This window comes from Peromyscus californicus, unplaced genomic scaffold (assembly GCF_007827085.1).
Source record: "Peromyscus californicus insignis strain IS unplaced genomic scaffold, ASM782708v3 Scaffold_7__1_contigs__length_154581171, whole genome shotgun sequence".
Classification (NCBI taxonomy): domain Eukaryota; kingdom Metazoa; phylum Chordata; class Mammalia; order Rodentia; family Cricetidae; genus Peromyscus; species Peromyscus californicus.
In genome coordinates this window covers 139,297,464-139,320,070 of record NW_026294595.1, presented here as the reverse complement: position 1 = coordinate 139,320,070, position 22,607 = coordinate 139,297,464, and the positions used below count along the sequence as shown (strand labels likewise).

Here is a 22,607-nt window from a genome sequence, read left to right as displayed (position 1 = left end):
GCTACTGTTCACTAAGATCCCATGGCATCTTCTACATGATGCAGATCTTGTATGTGCTGGCCCGGGAGACCTCTCTTGTAACAGTTTGTCTATTTGAGTAAATGATGTGGCTGAGGTTCTTTTTCCTTTCTGAACCTCATTTTTCCTTCTTAAGATAGATGTGGGTGTAGATGTAACCAACCTTCTTATTAAATAAGAAACACAGAACCGATGCAAAGAAGAAAGCCAAGAGGTCAGAGCTAAGAGCTAAAACCTTACCCTTCCTCCTGCGGTGGTCCTACCTCTCCGAACCAGAGCTACCCCTGTGTTAAAGTCTTTATATAGAGTTCCTGTTCTGCCTTATCATTGGTTGTAAACCCAACCACATGGCCGCCTCCTCACAGCCTGTTTGTATAGACCTCCAGGTTTTCCATGATTGGTATTGAGATTAAAGGCATGTGTATCCAATACTGGCTGTATCCCTGAACACACAGAGACTTACCCAGCTCTGCCTACCAAGTGCTGGAATTACAAGCGTACGCCACCACTGCCCTGCTTTCCTATGGCTTGCTAATAGCTCTGACCCCCAGGCAACTTTATTTATTAACCTACAAATAACATTTTAATACAAATAATATATCACCATATGTGGGCACTGGCTCATGTGATCCCCTTGACCACTCTCGGGTGCTGTTCTGAGATGCCAAGTAGCTAGCAAAGTCTCAGCAAACAGCAATGCCATATCTGGTTGCAGGATAAGCATGAGGCAGGTGTCCTGCGATTCCTGGCTTGTTTGTCCAGCCTCAGACTGACATAAACCCAGGATACCCTTCTTCATTGCTGTAGCCTTCCGTACTCTTTCCTCTCTGCTCATATCCTTGAGCTCTACAAAAGGCCATCAAAACTATCCACCCATTTTATCAATCAACAAATATTTATGGGTGCTCGTGGCACCCACGATGGACTCCACCTGCTCACTGTGGCCACGAAAGCTTTTCCTGGGAAAGGCATATAGGACTTGGAATCTGAAGGATGGGTATGCAGGCAAAGACAGCGGGGAGCAGCCTTCCAGACACCAGCAAGTGCTCACGGGAAGGCCCTGTGTCAGGTGACACGTGACCAGGCCTGGAAACGCTGGCAAGTGAAGAAGGTGAAGCTGGAGGAGGGAGGGCGCCCAGAGGTCTGGACTTGATCCTCCCTGTGGTCCTAACCCCTGACTGTGCTCTGCGTGGGTGCTGGTTGCTGAGTCAGGGAATCGCTGGTAGGCCAGGTTGACCTCGACCTTGACATCCTCCTGCCTCAGCCTTCTGATGTCTGGGGTTCTAAGCGTGCACCACCACACCTGGTGGGTTGTCTACGTTTAACTCCCTCACCAGCTGTGTGACATCAGGAGAGTCACTTCACCTCTGCAAGTCTCCTGTCCCTACCTGCACAGTGAGAACAGTAGGAGGGTGGCCACACAAGAGGAGATGCTAACGGGTGTCAAATGCTAAACCCAGGGCAACGCTTTAACAGCAAAGTTGTGTGGCTGTGACGGTAGTTTACAGTGGGGAAATCGGCTGTTCAGTAAATGCTTAAGTTTGGGATCTTCCTTCCTTGCTTCCCTCCCTCCCTTCTTCTTCTTCTTCTTCTTCTTCTTCTTCTTCTTCTTCTTCTTCTTCTTCTTCTTCTTCTTCTTCTTCTTCTTCTTTCTCTCTCTCTCTCTTTCTCTCTCTCTCTTCCTCCCCCTCTCCCTTTCTTTCTCTTTCTTTCTTTCTTTCTTTCTTTCTTTCTTTCTTTCTTTCTCTCTTTCCTTCTTTCCTTCCTTCTGAGGATATTCCTGAAATATCGGTTCTTTGCCAAATTATCTGCTCAGAACTGCTGTTCCAAGCTAAGGCACAGCCATTGCCCATGAAGAGCTCATGTTCTCCAGCACTCAGAAAATATGGATAAAGTCATGATAAATCTTCATCACAGACATAAAACAGATGCATGAACATCAAGGGCTAAAGAGTAGACCCTGGAGACATCAGAAAGGCATTGATGCCTGGAAGTGTTTCGATATTGGAGACAGGGTCTTCTGTATAGCACAGGGCAGCCTTGAAATCACTGCAATCCCAGCTTCCTTGCCTCAGCTTCCCAAGTGCTAGGATGTCAAGCAAATGCCATCATACCTGGCTAGTGGAAGGGTTTTGAAGAATGAATAGGAGTGTGCCTTGTTAGGAAGAGCAGCTCGAGGTTGAGCCCGTGTGAAGGCATGCAGATGGGAGAACAGGGTGACTTCCAAGCATGAGTTTGAAAGGATGAGTGTAGGAGCAGCGAAAGAGAGAAGCTGTGGAGAGAGAAGACATGGACTTTCAGGCTGGGAGGTAACTTTGTCCTGAGCTAGTGGATCACTTACTCTGGAACCTGATGTCCAGTAGACTGGAGATGTTTGAACTTAGATGGTGGCCATTCCTGGCAGAGAAGAAAGAAAGGAGGTCAATTTATGAGGCAAAATCATCAAGAAGTCATTGTTCAGATGCTGCAGAGAGACAGTGAAAGAGCTGTGTGCCATGGCTGCATCTGTTCCTGTGACGGTCCTGTCCCGACAAGCAAAGTGGTACTCTGTGTTGTCATCCTGCCGATGAGGAAGCCAGGACCAAAGAGGCTGAAGTGGGTGGTCAGAGCTCCCACTGACCTGGAAGCACAGCTCTGAGCTGGACACGGAGCAGTGGAGAGAGGAAAGGGATGGGACTGTCCCCTAGGAGACAGGCATCCAAATATCTGTCTCCCATGCTTTCCCCACAGATATATGCAGCCTGCCACCGGATCCGGGCCCCTGCTTGGCTTACTTTCCACGCTGGTGGTATAATAAAGAAACTGAGCTCTGTACCGAATTCATCTATGGTGGTTGCCAAGGGAACCCGAATAACTTCCAGACTGAAGGTATCTGTAATGTTGTCTGCAAAATGAAACGTAAGTGTTAAAGGTCCCCAACATGCATCTTTACCAAGTCTAAACAGCTATCTAAGTATCAATCCTTTCCAAGACCTTAGCAGTCCTGGGGGTGTAAAGGGAAGAACCTGGGGAAGAGAGGAGGAGGGAGACGGTCGCTAAAGGGAAGGACCTGGGGAAGAGAGGAGGAGGGAGGTGGTCGGCAAGGGGAAGCCTGCGAGTCTGAGGTGAGTCGTGGGAATAGAAAGGACACAGGAGCGGGGAGCTCCCGGACCAACTCAGAGGAGCAGCATGTGAGCTACCATGGTCACCACCCTGGAACAACAGGTCTAAAGTGGAAAATCAGGAGTGATGGGTCACTCTGAGCACAGCACTCACATCACCTCTGGTTTCCCTGCTGGCCCGAGGATGTGAAAATGATCCCATACCTTTCCATTAGCTGAAAGATCTGCTTCCCAAGGTGACTGCAGCTAAGCATCCCCATCCTTACCCTTGTGTCTTGCAGGCATATATTCCTGGATGTGATAAGGTTGAGCTGGAAGAAGCTCCAGGTCTTGGCTCCTAATCCGAGACTTTCTTCTGTGATCCCAGCAGATGCTCTGGATTGGCTGACACTGGCCAAGTCTTAGCCACTAAGACTTTGGCTGTTCCCAAAGCAGAACCCCAGAACTTGCTTATTCCCTTCCCCCACCCCAGCTTCTCTTCAGACGTAATCCCTTTCATCCTTTGACCCCTTCTCAGTGTAAGACCCAATCACCTCTTCTTTCAGTGTTCTCATTCATTCCTTTGAAGGCTCTAGTTCTTCCTAATAAAGGATCCTGTAAATTCTGATGTCTCAGAGTCTGAATAACTCATCTGCTGTCTGCAGGTGAACATCTGTTCTCAGGCCTCTTTATGATAATGCCCTCATTCATTCACGGCCCTCTGTATGCAGATGTTCACATCTGTTTACATTCCTCTGTGTGCTAATATCCCCATCTGTTTACATCTTTCTGTATGCAACTGTCCCCATCTGTTGACAATCCTCTATAAGCAGTGTTCACATCTGTCCACAGTCATCTGTATTCAGATGTTCAATTTGTTCACAGGCTTCTATATGCAGATACCACATCTGTCCACAGCTCTCTGTATGCACGTTTGCATGTTACCATATAGAGACAAAACTCTAAGGATCACACACACACACACACACACACACACACACACACACACACACACACTGTTACATAAATCCATTTAAGTTTCAGGGTAAAAAAAATCAATAATCAAAAATCTGTGGTGCTTCTATATACCAATAAAGTTACACAGGAGGAAAACTTAGAAAACAATCATATTTGCATAGGTAACAGCAAAACAAAAACAAAGTTCTTCAAATCATCCAAAGGGCAAAAGTTGTGTGCACCAAAAGTCATGAAGCATTGATGAAGAAAATTTAAAAAAAAAAAACAAACAAACACAGATATGTGAAAAACTATCTTGGGTTCATAAATAAAAAGAATTTATATTGCCAAAATGTCCAGACTACTTCCAACCTGCTGTGGAATATTCCTTCACACTGTGTGAAGAAGTGTCACTGTGATTGGTTTAATAAAAAGCTAGACAGGACTTCTGAACAGAGAGAACTCTGGGAAGAAGAAGGCAGAGTTGCCAGTCCGATGTGGAATAACCAGGATGGGCATAATGAAGACGAGGTAACAAGCGCATGGGAGAATGTAGAGTTAAAAATATGGGTTAATTTAAGAGCTGGTTAGAAACAAGCCTAAGCTAAGGCTGAACTTTCATAATTAATAATAAGTCTGTGCCATTTTTTGTGAGTATTGGCCCCAAAATAAATGTCCGTCTACATCAATCATCTATACATTCCATAGAACAAAAGCATTTTAACAGAAAAAAGAATAAGAAGGCCCAAATTTAAATCTCATTGTTGCCCTTAGCAACACCCTAGTGCATCCTATTGTACACCCTAACTGGGACAGTAGGGTGTCCAGGGCCTGTTTCCTGCCATCATGGGAACGTGAATGATTGATGATATCAAACAGCACTTTCCATTTCTGAGAATCCTACCAGACCTGATAAGCACCTGCTACTCGATCATACTCCTCACGGCATTTAGTCCTGCTTCAGTTTGCCATACATGAGTGACTAGAACAAGTTGCTCCTGCCCTGGCACCAATGTGCCCTGGCACTAGCCTTAGAAATGGCTAATGTGTGCCCTGTGGTGATAACATCTGCTCCTGGTTCTGCTCAGGAATGAAAATGAAGCATTCAGGGCTGGGCACAGAGAACTCCAGCACTGAAGGACCTCGTGGAAATGAATGACCCTACATCTCTATTACTTCCTCATTGTAGTAGACGCCACCAGGAAGACAATCTTTGGTTGTTTCCAGGGTGCAGGACCCCTCATCTCTCTCTCTCTCCAGATGTTCCTCTTGGATCTACCTCCATAACTAGAATGCATGCGAGAGCTTGGGTAATTTGCAAACAGGAGCATCCAGGCTAACCGAACTACTCGTCTTTTGTCTCTACAAGTGTACCAACTGAAAGTTCTACTAAGGAATGAAAGCCGGGCGGTGGTGGGGCACGTCTTTAATCTCAGCACTTGGGAGGCAGAACCAGGCGGATCTCTGTGAGTTCCAGGCCAGCCTGGTCTACAGAGCGAGATCCAGGACAGGCTCCAAAACAACACAGAGAAACCCTGCCTCAAAAAAATAAAAAAATAAAAAAACCAGAAAGAAAGAAATTGTCCAAGACTACACAGTAGTATCTCATAACAAAATCAGCTAAAACTTAGACCTAAAGAGTGGCTGGGGCCAGGTGTGATGGAGCCAGAGCTGTTACACCGAGAAACCCAGTCTCGAAAAACAAAAACACAGATGACTTTCGGGACTATCTGTTACTTTGCTTCTAATATTCAGCATCTAACTCTCTTTCCTGGAACTGAAGAATTCTCTACCAGGGAAGTCTTGCTTAGAGTTAAAACCACGATTTCTGTTTGGATTGAGAAATCCAGACTCCCAGTCTTTATTCTTCAAGATCCAGTAGAGAACACAGAAGCAGCGGGGCTGGGGGGATAAAGAGAGCTCACTCTGAATCGGCAGAATCCACACAAAGTCAGGCACAATAGCAATTGTCTGAAATCCCAGTACTTCTAGAGAGAGATGGGAGGTGGAAATGGGAGAACTCCTGGAAGTTTGTGTGCCAGCTAGACTGGTGTATGCAGCAGTAAATGTCAGGAAACCCCCGCCTCAAACAAGGTGGGAGGCAAGGACCAACACTCAAGGTTATCTCCAACCTCCACATGTGTGTCATGGCCTGCATGCAGGAGCAAAGCATGTGTGACACACATACGATATGCACATAGAAAATGAATAAATAACACAGAAACAAAATCAAGCATTCGCAACATGGGGTTTATAGTCCCATGAATGTTGGAGAGTAAGGGGAAGAAGGGGAAAGTTGAGGTATTTTTACTTCTAGATTTGGAAGCAGAGGGGTCATTTTATTGGAAGACTCTCTGAGTTCATGGAAAGAACCTAAGTAAAACTGATACTCATGGAAGAACAGAGTGGGATGTGTGTACATGGACTCTATCTTCTAGAATGTGCTGTGGCTGGATTCTGACCGCTCAGGGCTCTAATGATTTTTGGAGCACTGAGTGGAAAGGCGTAGCCACCAGGAGATGATATCTAAGGGGAAATAAAGGAAAGCAGGTTTAGAGATGCCAGAAGAAGCCAGTGAAGGGACACCTAGCCTGCAGAGTCCCATTCCCAATACCACAGAGAACATGGGCTTGTTGCTGAGACACCGTAGGTAAGTAATATGTATATTTGTTCTCCCAGCCTCCCCTGCAGCCAGGAGGAAATAAATATGCAATGTGGGTGATTGATCAGACTCTCCCATCTCTATAAGAGTCTTACTATGTAGCTGAGATTCAAATTCTCTGTGTAGCTTAGGCTGGCTTAAAACTCTGATCCTCCTGTCTCCACTGAGTGTTGTGATTATTGACACATGCCATCATACCCTACTCTAATATCATGTTCTCGGTAAATTTTCTCAAATGCAGAGCACATTACTTTTAGTTCATCACATCTATACTTTAGCTCATTCCTGACTCTTCCTATTAATTTTTGCTCTGAAGACCCACCCTTCATATCTGCTTTTCTTGTTAAATGGTGTCTAACAATTCACTATGTTTACAATATGCACAATGTTTTCTTCCATTTGCCACTGATTTCTTCCTCATTATCTATGCCAGTGTGTTACCTTATTAGGTAAAATGAACACATAATCAGTGTGATGATAAAAGGACATGGAGAGCCGGGCGGTGGTGGTGCACGCCTTTAATCCCAGCACTCGGGAGGCAGAGCCAGGCGGATCTCTGTGAATTCGAGGCCAGCCTGGGCTACCAAGTGAGTTCCAGGAAAGGCGCAAAGCTACACAGAGAAACCCTGTCTCGAAAAACCAAAAAAAAAAAAAAAAAAAAAAAAAAAAAAGGACATGGAGATGTCAGAAACATGATCATCTCAGATCTACTTGATTCAAGTCTAGGGAGAATTGCCTGCTTCTCTCAACCTCCTACTCAAAATACATTCCTGAATCTAGGCTGGATGTGGTTGCACACGCCTTTAATCCCAGCACTCAGGAGGCAGAGACAGGTGGATCTCTATGAGACTGAGGCCAGCCTGGTCTACAGAATGAGTTCCACAACAGCCAGGACTATCTAGAGAGACACTATTGCAATTAATCAATTGAAAAGATAAGCTAATGTGCGGATAAAAAACGTATAGATGGAGGAATGACCGAGTAACTTTGATGATAAACTCATTAGGAGATCCATGAAGCTTCATGAACCACTATGTAGGAAGTCACACTTACATACATTGTCATGATAAACAAAGAAATACCTGAGAAGAAATAATAGCTCAGTTTCAGAAACAAAAGGATAGCAGCAAGTATTGGGCTCTATAGTCAAAATGATTAAAGAGAAAAAGGCTATTAAATAATAATGCTGAAATCAGAGTAACTACCCTCCAAAATATAAAGACAAGAGCTGGAGGCATGGCTCAGTGGTTAAGAGCACTTGCTACTCAAGAGACGACCTGGGTTCAATCCCCAGCACCCATATTGGCAGCTCACAATTGTCTGTAACTCCAGTTCCTGGGCATCCAATGCCCTCTTCTGGCCTTTTTAGGTTGCAGGCGTGAATGTGGTACACAGACATATGTACAGGCAAGAGACCCATATACATAAAATAAAAATTTTTAATTAAAAAATTAATCTTTATGGAATTAAAAAGTATTAAAAGTAAGTAAATAAAAATAACCAGGTTATGGTGACACAGACTTTTCATCTCAGCATTAGGGAGGCAGAGGCAGATAGAGTTTGAGGCCAGCCTGGTCTACACAGCAAGTTCCAAGCCAGTCAAGATCACGCAATAAGACCCTGCCTCAAAATAAGTAAATAAATAAAAATAAATAATAAAGACAATAGCCAGGCATAGCAGCACAGAATTTTGATCACAGCACACGGGAGGCAGAGACAGTCAGAGCTCTGAGTTCTGGGCTAGCCTGGTTTACATAGTGAGACCCTATCCCAAAATAAATAAACAAAGACAATAATGCATATTAAAAATAACTATTGTTATGATATATTAAGAACTCCTAGAAGTCAATACCACACAAATAATATGGTAAGAAGGTTGGCAAAAGATGGGGCTGAGAAAATAACTCAGGTGGTAGAGTTTTTGAGCTCCTGGGTTCAGTCCTCCATACCATAAAACAAAAAGAACAAGAACAGAAAAATAAAGAAAGGAAGGAAAGAAAAAAAATGAGCAAAGACCTTAAAAGGTATTGAAAGGATACACAAATTTAGGAGTTGAAGAGGGCCTCAGCAGTTAAGAGCCTGTTCACAGGACCTGAGTTTGATTCCCAGCCACGTTGGAGGCTCACAACCTCCTATAACTCCAGATCAGGGGGAATCAATGCCTCTAGCCTCCCCAGGCACCCATATTAGCAAGAACATACCCCCAAACACATGTATATACACATAATTAAAAGTAAGCCAGGCAGTGGTGGCACACACTTTAATCCCAGCACTTGGGAGGCAGAGGTAGGCGAATCTGAGTTCAAGGCCAGCCTGGTCTACAGAGCGAGTTCCAAGACAGACAGGGCTACACAGAGAAACCCTGTCAGGAAAAAAAAGCAAGAAAACAAAACAAAAACAAACAAACAAAAAGAAAATAAATCCTTTTTTTAAACAAAAGGATACATTGATTTTTAAAAGTAAACATATGGGGGTAGGGATCTTTCTTTTTTCTTTCTTTTCTTTTCTTTCTTTCTTCCTTCCTTCCTTCCTTCTCTCCCTCCCTCCCTCCCTCCCTCCCTCTCTCCCTTCCTTTCTTTCTTCCTTTTTTCTTTCTTTCTTTCTTTCTTTTTTTTAGACAGGGTTTCATATGACCCAGGCTGGCCTTGAACTCACTATTTAGCCAAGGGTGACCTTGAACTTGTGATCCTCCTGTCCCATCTCCAAGTACCAGGATTTCAAGCATAAACCACACCTTGTTTTTATACTGCATTCTTGTTATTCTGCTTAAATACACTGACTCTGCTCCTTCTCCAATCGTGTGACAGTTTCAGACTTCTGGATCAAGTGTGTGTTGTTCCCATAATTCCTTGGGGGCACCCAGGTGTGATTGAGGCAGTACCTGACAGTACAATCAATGCAAGAGACTTGAGAAACGTCTCTTTAATGAACCACTGCCACAAATCACTGGAACTGAACAGACCAGGGACATGGGCTTGCTCTCTGTATGACGGTGGTCACAGTAGTTTAATCTTGCAAAATGGAGTGCTTCTGTATATTTTCTGTTATATAACAAAATGCCTGAGACTGCATGCTTTATTTTAAAAGGGGATTTACTTAGTTCAAAAAATTGGAAACTAAAAGTCCAAGAGGAGGCGGTTCCATTGTCCTGACTTTCACCACCCCAACCCCTATTAACTGTGTCACAGGATGGCTGGTGGCATTATAGCAGGATTACATTTGAAAAGAAGAGGACATATGGTTAGATAGAAAGTCAGAGAAACTCAGGCTTGTTCTTTTCAAGGATTTGTTTTCCTTTCAATGATGTACATGTATATGGAGGAGAGAGTTCACCTGTGTACAGCTGCCCACTGAGGCCAGACGTATTGGAGTCTCTTGGAGCTGGAGTTACAGGAAATGTGAACTGCCCAATTTGGATGTTAGGAACCCAAGTCAGGTCCTGTGTAAACTTCCTGGACAAACAGTGTGTGAAGTGTATTTTGTGTGGTGTCTGGAAACACAAAGGCACAGAGTTGGTAATAACTGCTGTCCCATTCTTGTTGAAGAAGGGACTTCTGTACTAAAATGGTGGCTCTTGGCTGTAGTGGGAGTTTTCTCCAGTCCTGCTCAGGCCCGCAGCTGCTCAGACCCAAGTAAACACACAGAGACTTATAGTACTTATAAACTGTATGGCCATGGCAGGCTTCTTGTTATCTAGTCTTATATCTTAAATTAACCCATTTCTATTAATCTATAAGTTGCCACGTGGCTTGTGGCTTACCAGTACTTTACATTTTGCTTCTCATAGTGATGCCTTCTCCTGACTCAGCCTTCCTGTTCCCAGAATTCTCCTCTCTGCTTGTCCCGCCTATACTATACTTCCTGCCTGGCTACTGGCCAATCAGCGTTTTATTTATCAACCAAATCAGAGCAACACATTCACAGCATACAGAGCGATATCCACAGCACTTGGCTTTGGAGGTCAGATCAGATATGTCCAGAAGAGAGAGAGACTGTGCTTTGCTGGAACTCTCTGTTCCAGCAGCAGCCAGCCCTGTGAGCAGCAGCAGTTAGGGGCTAGTGAGCAGGATGCAGGGTCAGCCCCTCCTCCAATCTCTTCCCTCCCTAAATAAGGCAGCTCCAGGCTGGTCCACTGCCGGCAGACACCATGCAGCTCCAGGCCTCCTTCTCATTTTTCCTGATCCTCACCTTCTGCCAAGAGCTTTGCTCAGAACCAAGAAGAGGTTGGTATGAAATGGGGGTCTCAGCATAGACCAGGAACGGAGCAGTGCAGAGTCTGTTCCTCATCCAGCAGGACAGGCAGCCAGTTCAGGTCATTGACAGACACTGTCAGGTGTCTGCTATGTACCAGGCACCATCCTAGGAGCTGGGTTTCAGCCACCAGCCAAAGACACTGCCTTTAAATTCTAGGGGCGGGGGGAGGCACACAGCATACATCATAGCATAATAGACAGTGAAGGAGCCATAGGAAGAGGAAAGGGGACTTTAAAGTTTGGACTTGTGATAGTCAAATTGAGACCAAGGAGGAGAGGTGTAAGCTCAACTTTGACCTCCTTCCTGGGCCACTGTCTCTGCTGCAGCTTAAAGTCTACAGGTGCAGGTGGATGGGGAAGGGGACAAACAGAGATGGGGGAGGGGGACACATACCCCACCACGATGATGGGGGGCACGGGTGAAGACGGGGATGGGGGAGGAATGCACACACCCCACCAGGATGACAACAGCAATATGGTGTATCCAGACTTTTTGTGAACAGCAGGATTCCCTTGACAAATATTCAGAGCTGGCATATAGCTCAGTGGAGGAACACTTATTAGCATGCGTAAGCCCTGGGCTCCCCCAAGTCAGTAGCATCAGGAGTCAGGTGCTGGCCCTACTACTTACAAAAATCTATGCCTCAGAAGTGTTGTTTGGTCTTTCCGAATGTCAGGTTTTTCATAAGAGCAATGGTTGTGTCTGCTTTGTTGATAAAATCTGATGTGTATTTATTTGTTAGTGTAACAGCTCTCAATAGCTTCTCATGAAATACTTTGGTCACATTCAGAACACACACACACACACACACACACACACACACACACACACAGGGAAGGGGGATTATCTTTATTACATACAAAAATAAATATTAAGTGATTTCCTCTTGGCTTTAATAGAACCAACGGAGAGGGAAAGCAGACTGGCAACATTTAAAAGCAGGTGGGACTCCACCTTCTACTGAGTCACCTGGGGTCAAGGAGGATGCTACTGTGACCAGGATGTCACATGCCATATGAACATGCTCCCCCACCCCCCGCCGCTGCCCCAATCCACTTCCATCTTGACTGGATAAGCTAATTTGCTCCTGTCCATTAACTTTTGTACCCAGCACGAGCCTTACAGGGCATGAACAGGAGAGAACCTGAACCTCTCCCCTGCCTAGGCTGCTGCCAAATTCCACCAAAAGTGTGTCCATCCACCCATTCATTCTACAATAAAGGAGATAGTCGAGAACTGGCAGACCTTTGCCACTGGATTGTGCTGGCTTTGTGTCTTGGTTCTCCCACTTCCTGGCATTAAGACAGGCACTTTGCCGGGTGGTGGTGGCGGCGCACGCCTTTAATCCCAGCACTCGGGAGGCAGAGCCAGGAGGATCTCTGTGAGTTCGAGGCCAGCCTGGACTACCAAGTGAGTTCCAGGAAAGGCGCAAAGCTACACAGAGAAACCCTGTCTCGAAAAACCAAAAAAAAAAAAAAAAAAAAAAAAAGACAGGCACTTCATTGCTCTCTAGTTTCCTCATGTGCCATGATAAGCCATGATACCTGGAGTGAAGAGACCCACAGATGCACTTCAGCAGTGGAGAACTGGCCTGGCACACATGAGGCCCCTGGCATCTTCCCCTCGCCCCAAAGTTACCGTGAAGAGTAATTACAGGGACTGAGGAGACAAATGGTTCTGTACAGTGCTTTCCTTGAAAGTATGAAGACCTGTGTTTGCTCTCCAACATCTACATCAAAAGAAAAGGAAAAGGAAAGTGCCAGGCGTGCGGCATGCTTGGCATCCTAGAGCTGGGGAGGCAGAGAGCCACTGTCCAGCCAGCTTCACCTATTTTGTGAGTCCCAGCCTAGTGAGGGACCAGGACTTAAAAAAAAAAAAGCCAGAGAAAACAACACCTAAGTTGTCCTTTGGCCTCCACAACATACGCGTGCGCACAGACACACACACACACACACACACACACACACACACACACACACACACACACATACATCCACATACAAAATAGTAATTGCAAAGAGAAAAATACTCACATCTCACATAGTAACAAATACAAAGAAACTTCTAGCACTCCTTAGAGGAGCTCATGGTTATTGCTAATTGTTGGGTGTTTGCTGAGAACTCAGAGGCAGGCCTGCATTGGGAACGAGGGCTGCAGAGTCCGTATGGAGGTTTGCGTTGCGGGGCTCGTTGCTCAGGAAGGAGAGGATGCTTAGGGGCAGCTCACCATTATCCACTGTTTTTTGAGCTGTTGGACTTAACGGTGCTTTGTATTGGCTATTTTTGTTTGGTTTTGTTCCTGTTGTTGTTCTGTTTTGTTGAGATGGGTCTCACTATATAGCGCTGCCTGGCCTGGAGCTCTCCCTGTAGACCAGGCTGGCCTCCAACCCAGAGATCCTCCTGCCTTTGTCTCCCCTGAACGCTGGGATTAAAAGCGTGTTCCACCTCCCCCAGCCCTTGTTAGTTGTCTTTAACCTCTCAATTAGCCCAAAAAATGTGAACATTAGACTCAAGAAACTCGACGCAGAAGAGATAGGTCCTTTGTTCAGGGCCACACAGTTAGCATATGTCTGAGTCCGACTTGAAACCCTGCTCTCAGATTCAAGGCTCCCCCTTCCCTGCAGTCTGTCCGTTCTGGAACGGACTGTGAGAGAGGAGGCAGAAGCCTGCAGGATCTGACTGCAGCAGATCAAATCTGAGGGGGCAAAGGAGATACAGGGCTCAGCTCCTTGGCGTCACAGACAACAAACTGGAGACTTGGAGCAGGGACGGCTACACAGCCTGATGCCGTCGTGGGGGGCAAGGCTAGGATGTGAGTCCATCCGAGTTGAAACCCCAGGCAGGGGAGTCTCCCTACTTGCAGAAGTGCAAACCTCGGCTTCTGTGGAGATGGATAAGGTTGGGTGGGAAGACGTGCCTGTCATGGAAGGCCTCAGCCTTGCACCTTGTGGCCATGGAAGCCCAGCGGAGGGGAGAGTAGCAGAAGGGGTGGTGATGGACATGCCCCCTAAATCACTCTTCTTCTTCAAGTGTCCAGGAAGCCCTTACCACCTCTATGCAGCCTTCCTGTGGAAAAAGGCCAGTGTCAAGCCATGGTACTGCGGTGGTACTATAGCACCAAATCTGGCAGGTGCGAGCGGTTTGGCTACGGAGGCTGTGGAGGCAATGAGAACAACTTTCTGAACAGAAACGAGTGCCGACTAACCTGCAGACGCTCCTGATTTCACAAGCCTGCACAGCCCTCCATGAAGTCAAGTTCCCCAGGGGTCCCCGAAGGCTTTCTGTGTGTGAATAAAAAAATGCATTCCTCTAAACACACTTCCCTAAAATCAATTCTGTCTCAGAAATTGCACAAATGTTAACATATCCTGATTAAAAATCTTTCCTTGTAAAATACAAGCACATTGGGAAAATTTAGAAGTGCCCCTCATATCTTAGCGTGAATTACTGTTCCACCCATCTGAAGATAACAAGTTCAAAGTGAGAGAACCGAGTTGAACTAAAAGGGCCTGTACTGTCACATGGGAAGAGAACTGACGAGCCCTAGTCCCAGGGTCCCTTGGTTTTCCTTAAGCAACAATTACTAATCTCAGAAAGGAGGGGAGGAAGCCGTGACGCCTGCCTGCTCTGCTATTTCAAGGATAGATGAGGCACAGAGCTAGGCAGGGACTTCTTTTTAAGGGTGGGGCCAGAGAGACGGCTCCGTGGGTAAGGGTGCTTGCCACCAAGCCTGACCACCTGAATACCATCCCTGAAACCCACATGGTAGAAGGAGAGCCGATTCCTGCAAGTTGTCTCTTTCTGAACCTGATGCTTGCCATCTGGTTAGATTGACTGTCCCAAAAGGTCTAGGAATGAACCCGTCCGTCTCCAACCCCACCCCCATCCCCAGTGGGAGGGTTAAAGGTATACTGCTGCACTTAAGTCTCGTACATGGCTGCTAGGGATCTGAATTCAGGTCCTCACACCTGCGCAGCGGCCACTTTACTGACAGCTCCTCAGCAGACCCCTGGCCTCTTGTCAACTTCTCGGAGGACCCTGAGCAGCCAGGAAGCCTCATGAGCATGTTCTCTTAGCACTGTGTCTGACAGACAGACATGCAACACGCCCATGGGTGAATCTGAGTGATTTCAGAGGTGTTCCTCGACCTCTAAGAGGCCATGTTGGCTCTATGATCCTTGGAGACTAAGGAGCCTCACAGGATTGGTGCAAAGATCCACCAGAGAAATGCTAACACACCAGAGACACACCTGAATCATTGTTCATGACTTCAGAACTAATCTTCCCCTGGATTTTGAACCTGGATGACCCAGTTGTCCTATATTTTCCCACCCACCTAAACCAAGCCATGGGAAACGGGGACAGAAGGAAGAGAGCAGGTGTTTGTTATGGCTTCTCCATTGCTGAAAGTGATCACTTTATTGGTTGGAAAAGGGAGATGCTTTTGAGGGTCCAGGAAGAAACACAAAGGCCAGAGAGAAGGGAGGCCACAGGAACGACACCAGATGCACAATCCAGCAGAAGCATCCTCTCCCGTTCCTCAGGCTGGTGGTGGCTGAAGCTGGAGGAAGAAAACCATGGCACCATCAACAGTAACATCTGTCATACTAGACACAAGTGTCATCAGTTTAAATCCTGACACAGCTTCCTACTTACCTCCATCACACTTGTACACACAGCGATGCACTACCTTCTTGGTAGTGCATTTCCCAGCAGGTTCTAGACCCATCTCTTATGCTTCAGATCAAACCAAGGACCTGCTTGGGTGTACCATGGTCCCAAACAACCACTGGGACCTCCCTGGAGACCCATAAACATTATCTTCCTGCTACCTTCCTGACATTTATCCCCATTCTGTAAGCAAAATAATTGTCTGAGGAGATGAAGAGGCTAGATAAGGGTCAGAGCTGAAATCTGAATCCTGGTTTTTCTGCTTGCAATGCCTACTGTGCAGTTGGCATTCATAGAGATTAGAGACAGTTGGCATCATAGCAGGGCTCAGGGTCCTAGGAAGACTGTGGCTCCCACCTAGTCACTGAAAAGCATACTTTGAAATAACCACCATGAGACGTTGGGCACATGCCCTGTCTTGGGCTTCGGTTAACTCTGTGTGCATTAATGGATCCCCCCAGCGATCTGTGATTGCCACCAAAGGCTTGTCTAAGTTCTTGCTCATCCTGCTTCCTCTGCCTTGAACAGCATCCCTTCTCTATATCTCACCAACCATGAATCATTGCCTCATCCTTTTGTGCCAGTTCAAGGTCACCCCCTGGGAAGCTTTCTCCAACTGCTCCTATGCCATCCTCCCTTCCTCAAGCCTGAGTGACATTTCCTCAGCTGTTTTCTGAGGCAGTGGGCACTGATTGGTGGCTCAGGTTGAGCCATCAATTCTTCCATCTCAACCACCGCACTGCAAGCTCAGGGGAGCAGTCTCCTCTCTGTCCAGAACCTCAAACAGTCACTGCTGCATCACTTAATGGGCCAACCAAGTATCTGTCTCTGTTTCTCCCTTTTTAACACTTACTGTGTGACATAATGCTATATTAAGGGTTTTGTTTTACACGTATACGTGTTTTTCCTGCATGTATCTATGTGTACCGGGTGTGTGCAGTGCCCTTGGATGCCAGAAGAGGGCATCAGAGCCCCTGGAACTGGGGTTATAGATGGTTGCCAGCCACTAGATGGGTACCAGGAACCAAACCTGTGTTCTCCACAAGAGCAGTAAGTGCTCTTAACCACTGAGTCACCTCTCTAGCCCCCAACTTATTAGTATTTTATTTTTAATCACATACAAAGGGAAGAGTGACTCTCCAAACTTCTCCTTTCAGGGTCTGAGGCACTAAAGGTACTGAATTTAGTCCTGGCTTGCTCAGAGCAAATGCTTAGTCCATTTCAGACACAACTAATAAATGCAATGGAAGTTAACAACCTCAACCACACTTGTCCACAAAGATGAGCCTTTGGAGTAAATAAAGATCAGCTTCTCTGTGTCTCACTCAACATGCAAAGAGATACCTTCTCCTCAACCCCACTGGCTATCGACTCCCCCACCCCACATTGTCTCCTCCCCTAGGACAACAGCTACCCCTTTCCAATTCCTAAACAAAAGGGAAGTTCATCAGCAAACCCCACCATTCTTCTTCATGAAGGGGTGAACTGGCCACCGCTGTCCCTTGCCTCCACCCTGGTCAGGCTCATCTCATCTGTCCACTCACAGCTGAGTCTAGGAATCTTTCTCTGCCCTCAACAGTCTAGCTATGCCACATCACTCATGAAGGCCCTTTGAAAACATCAGGGCAAGTCTCTTTCTGAAGACAGACCTCAGGATCAAGACAACGGCCTCTAAGGCCCTCATGGTCTGTCCCAGACCTTTTGACCTCCCTTCATATTTCTACCCAGCCTTCACGTTCTTTCTTAAATACCTCAGTGATGTTCTCACCTTCATATTGCTGCTCCCTCTGCCCTGACATGCTCACGTGTTCTCTCATTTCCCACCTTCTTGGTGAGGACTGCACCTATTGTCCCATGTAAAGGTTGCAGTAATGTCCCTTGTCTCCCCTCCCCCAGGAATACCTCCCTCCTGTTCTCTTTGTCCCATGGCATGTACCTATAACATACTACCAAAATCGGCTTGTTTATTTCTTTTCTCGTGCATTAGACAATAAAACCCATCACCCAGCCTCTTTTGTCTGATTTGTTTGATCACACATCATCTACATATTGTCGATAAATATTAGTTGAGTTAAGGAAAGTGAATATACAGACAGATTTATCATCACTGTGTTTTCCAAGGTCTTTCTTTACCACTTGCTGTAAGTACCCCATACTTGGGCATCTCTGAACCTGCTCTCCCACTCCCACCTACCTCAGAATGTGGGTGTGGCACAGGTCATCTTCCCACAGCCATTGCGGCAGCATTTCATGTTGTCAGGACACTGGTTGTCCAACTGGCACTGGTCCTCACAGATACCAAGCTTAGGGAAGTCCACACTGGGGCAGGTGCCCTGCTTTTCTGGGTAGACAAGCGAGTAGGGGGAGGTGAGCTGAGGGACACAGGTAGACAATCAGCAAAGCATGGCTGAGCACTGCCCTGAAGCTGGTTCCCCAACAACAGAGCTGCCTACCTGAGTTGATGTTGGGAACCTGAGGTTTCTCAGGGGTCTTGGGGAGATTATCTGCAAACCCCGAATTCCTGCTCTCACATGGCTTTGAAATCACAGCACCTCAGTTTGAGTCCCAGCTCTGCCATTTTCTCCCCTTGGGGCCCACATCTCCCAGAGCTTTCGATGTCACATGGAATCCCTGTCACTCAGTTGTGAGGTTGTTACAAAAGCAATTATCCCCCACATACACCACCCTGAAAAACCGAACTACTTGATAACAATGAATGATTACAAGCATTAACACTAACTAGTCCTGCTGGAGCCAAGCATTGTTCAGGCACTAGTTCATCTAATTCTCACAATAATCTTAAAAGAGGTGAATGGTTCTGTTAATAGTTCCTTGCATCGCAGAGGAGGAAACTGAGGCAGTATGCTCTTAAGTGCTTTGCCTGAGGCCATGCAGGACTGAAGCAAGATTTGAACCACAGGAGATGTGGCTCCAGGGTGAATGCACTAGCCACCAGCTCGCTGCTACTTCTTAAGCTGTAAAGTACAGTGCACAGGTAAGAGGTGACACACGTTCCCTGCCCCTGCTCTCACAGGGCCACTGCCAGTAACAATCACTCATCGCCATGGATCTCCAGACACACCCGATCACCCATGCACAGCTAAAACCACCACCACCCCACACACCCCAACACTATGTTCCATTCGACAGAAGTACCAGACAGAGCCAGGCCCAGCGAAAGGTAAGAGGCAGTGAAGTGGGTAAGCAGGTAAAGGACCATGAGAGGAGAGCTTGCCAGCGTCCTGACTTTGCTAATACAGATGCTGTTGGAGGCTACCCTGAGACAAAATGAGAATAAGGAGAAGATTTATTACCAAAGCAAGCTGCCTTGTACAGCATGTCCACTCACGGAGGAGATGCTTTTGAGGATAGTTGCCTTTAGCTCCTCCTGCACCAGTCTTACAAATTGACCTCATCATGCCCACTTGGCAAATGAACAGGCAGGGTTTCAAAGGGCAAGCTGCTCAGGCTCACACACTTAGGAAACGGTAGGGCTAGGATTCAAACCTCCGGGCTCCCCGCTGACTCAGGAGGCCAGCTAGCTTGTCCAGCTGACACAAGAAAGCAGCATCTTCATCCACATGACAGCCTGCGTGCCAGTTGGCTCAATGCCAACTTCCCTGGTCATCCTTTTCCAGGCCCACCTATATATAGCACCTCCACACCCTAAAGCTGCCCCTCGTGGGCAAGTCTTCCCTCCACCTTTCTGCTCATATCGCCTTAGGATCCCTAAGTTAGACATGCTCCCAGCCTCTGCTGGCGTCTCTGGGGGAAATAGTAAAGGCAAAATAGGGGGTAGGGTCTGTGTCCATGATCAAGATCAGTATTTACCACCTCTGTGTTCCCATCTTGTCCCCACCTCCACCTCCTAGCCTCAGCTTTTCCCTCTTGGAAAAGAAGCTTGGATTCCATACCAAGGTTACTTTCTTCCTCTGCCACAGCCGGTGGCGGTGGCGGTGGCGCGGTGGAGACTTGACCTCCCTCTGATGGAGAAGTCTGGTTGGCTGATGGAATAGTATCCCGGAGATTTTCCTCGTTCAGTCCTGAAGGTGGGAGGAGATGGTTTTAAAGGTAAAGGAGGGAAGCCAAGAAATGTCAGAAGAAGAAACGGAACCTCTGCCCGCCACGGGATGGCGGTGTGACTTCGTGCAAGAATATTTCTTTTGGCCGCTCACTTCCACAGACGTAGGGTGTGGCAAAGTTCTTTCCCGCCCTCAGGGAGAAATCTGGGGAGTCTAGTCAGGCCAGACGGTGGAAGGTCCTGAGGGAGGGACTCCGGAGGCAAGAGGTCTCCAGGGCTCGGGTCCCAGCCCTGACGCCACCCAGGGATTGCCCACAGTCTCCAGCCAAGTGAGCCACTGCTCCTGGGCCCCGGAACAAAGTCTCGCTGTGCGTGCCCGGAAGCCCGTCATGCACCAGAGAATCGAGTCCAACCAGGAATGGGGGTACCTCCTCCCCCTGGGCCGCGCCTCGGTGACGCCTTTGTCCCCCTGCATCCACCCCAGGCCGGACCAGGGCGGGCACAGGTGGATCGGGTTTCAACCTTCCCGCGTCCCTGCGCCTGGGGTGCCCTTCTTCCCCGAGCCCCTGCAATCCCGCCTCTCGCAGCCCTCGGCGGCCCCGCCTTGTCCCAGCCAGGTCGCTGAGGGGTTACCATCAGGGTCGAAACAGACAGAGCTGCAGCCAGCCTGGCAGCACTTGAGGTTGTTGAGGCATTGGTCGTCCGAGGAGCACTGCTTTGCGCAGTCGGTTCTCTCTTGGAGCTGGGGGCACACGCCGGGTTTCTCTGCTCCCGCACCTAGGGGTGGTGGGAGCGGAGAACTGTCGGGGGGAACCAAAGCCCAATCCCACCAGGATACCCAACTCCTGCTCCAAGATCCTCAAATTTCAACCCCACCGAGTTCTGGTGGGGTTCTGGTCCCGGGGACCCTCCTAACGTCCCCCAGGGCGCCCCACCCCCGGGCCAGGGGTCTCTGACACTTGGGGGCTCTCTGATGCTTGGCTTCAGAGCCCCAGTCCTCTGGGGACCTGAGCCTCTGGCTGCCAGCTTCAGTCATCCTGGGAGCTTCCCGCTCCACAGGGTCTCCGCCTTCAGCACAGAGAGAGCCTCCGCCCCTCCAACTTTCAGCCTTCAGCGGTCTCCCCGCCTCCAGAACACTGAACTCCAGATCCTAAGCTTCAAGAATCCCTAGCTGTAGGCCCCAGACTTCCCAAAATTTGCCTTTTCATTGGCCTTCCCACTTTCGCCCCAGAACTCCCACTTCTGAGACCCCCTTCGGGGCTCCGCACTCCCGGCTGCTCTCACCTGCATCTGAGAGGTGGGTAAACAGCAGCAGCCCCAGAAGAAGGCCTGCGGCCGGCAAGCACAGGCGACAGGCAGGCATGGTGCAGGTGTGAGCCGCAGCCTGGGTGGGGGGGATTTAACCGCTCGCGCCGGGGGCGGGGCCGAGCGAGGGGTGCAGGAGGCGGGTAGGAAGCACAGCGGGCAGCGCGGGCGCCCTGCCACCTCATGCCATTTCACAATCCCCCGGGATCAGGTGTCATTCTTGGCTCTGATGGGAACCAGGAACCGAGACAGCTTCTGAGCCAGCTGTAGCCGGACACTTGTCCACCCCTCCCTCTCTTCCTACCTTTCTGGAGCCCGAGGGCAAGGCAGTGCAGCAGGAGCAGAGGGCCCAGGCTCAGGGCCCCTGGGCTCATTTAGAAAGTCTGGGGTCCTCCCTGGAGCGACTGGGGTCCAGGAATAAGGAGGAAAGGGCAAGGCTGCAGGGAGGCAATGGATGCTGGGGGATTAAGTGCTGAGACTTGGGGTCAGACGGGTCAGAATCCTGTTCAAGGATTAGTAGAAGGCTGGTGTAGTAGAGGCTACAGAAAAAGCAGTCGTTCACAAAGGAGCCCATCTGACCAGGATCAGGCCCACGGAGGAGAAACAGCCGAGCAATTTCCAGCCCTTTTAGACACATTTCTGCCTCTTCCTGCCACACTCCACTTGGGCAGAACGAGGAGCACCTGAGTCTCGTGACATCTTTCTCTACTGTGACTAGAGAGTTATTGCTGCCAACTGCATATGACACACAGGCTGGACTTTGGGAGGCTAACCCCCAACCTAGGTTCTGAACCAAAGCTGCTCAGGTAAGGTTTTGAATACACATCTCTTCCTCCAGGCTGTTTCCTCCATCCCATTACAGGCATTTGCTGGGCACCCACTGTATGACACATACAGAGAGAGTAACACTCATGACTATGGAAAGGACAGGCACCTTTAGGGCAGATTTCCTGGCTAACCGCACCTTCCGCATATCCTTCCCGTTATCATCAGGTAAAACTCAGCAGTACAAACTGGGCATGTTGCAGGAGTGGACCTTTGCCTAAGATCCTCCCCATATAGATCTGTATATGTCTCCACCATAAATTCCTCATCCTTTCTAGCCTTCCTGTGTTGCCGAGAGTACCACTTTGGAGTTTACTCCCTTGTTCTCCTGGCCCTCTGCAGGTAACAAATGCTTCTCCTATCTTTTATGTCTTGGCTGGATTTATTTTCACTTCACACTCACCACAATGTGAATCACTGTATTCAGTTACCATAATCAAAAGGGGGCTCTCCAACTCCTATCTTGGGGTGACAGGGACTAGGTTTGACTTCCACCTCCACCACTTCCCATTCAAAGGACCTTGGATGAAACATCTCTCTCTTCTGAAGAGCCATTTTGTCATCTGTAAAAATGGTGACTGGGGGCTGGAGATATGTCTCAGAGGATACAGCCCTTGCCCAGTATGTGTGAGGCCCCTAGGTTCAAACCTCAGGACTACAAACAGATAGAGAAAAAGAATAATGATTAAAGTCACATTTGATGAGAACAAGAATGTCATGCTCCTGCCCTGGAACAACTATGGAGTCAATACTTATTGACAGGAACCCCAGGGCCAGGCACATGACTACTACATACACAGCCATGAGTATCCAA

At 47.9% G+C, this 22,607-nt stretch overlaps 2 protein-coding genes across 2 annotated transcripts; one reads left to right on the top strand and one right to left on the bottom strand.

Moving 5' to 3' along the window:
* Positions 1–10,864: 10,864 nt before the first annotated feature.
* On the top strand, positions 10,865–14,192 carry Spint3 (serine peptidase inhibitor, Kunitz type 3). Its single transcript, XM_052723723.1, has 2 exons — positions 10,865–10,940; positions 14,002–14,192. The coding sequence occupies exons 1-2, from the start codon at positions 10,865–10,867 to the stop codon at positions 14,190–14,192; spliced, it is 267 nt and encodes an 88-aa protein (XP_052579683.1).
* Positions 14,193–15,353: 1,161 nt separating this feature from the next.
* On the bottom strand, positions 15,354–21,066 carry Wfdc2 (WAP four-disulfide core domain 2). Its single transcript, XM_052725516.1, has 5 exons — positions 20,948–21,066; positions 20,297–20,440; positions 19,557–19,685; positions 17,837–17,983; positions 15,354–15,532 (listed from the first exon to the last, which is right to left on the bottom strand). The coding sequence occupies exons 1-4, from the start codon at positions 21,024–21,026 to the stop codon at positions 17,838–17,840; spliced, it is 498 nt and encodes a 165-aa protein (XP_052581476.1). The 5' UTR covers positions 21,027–21,066; the 3' UTR covers positions 15,354–15,532; position 17,837.
* Between the last annotated feature and the right edge of the window lie 1,541 nt (positions 21,067–22,607).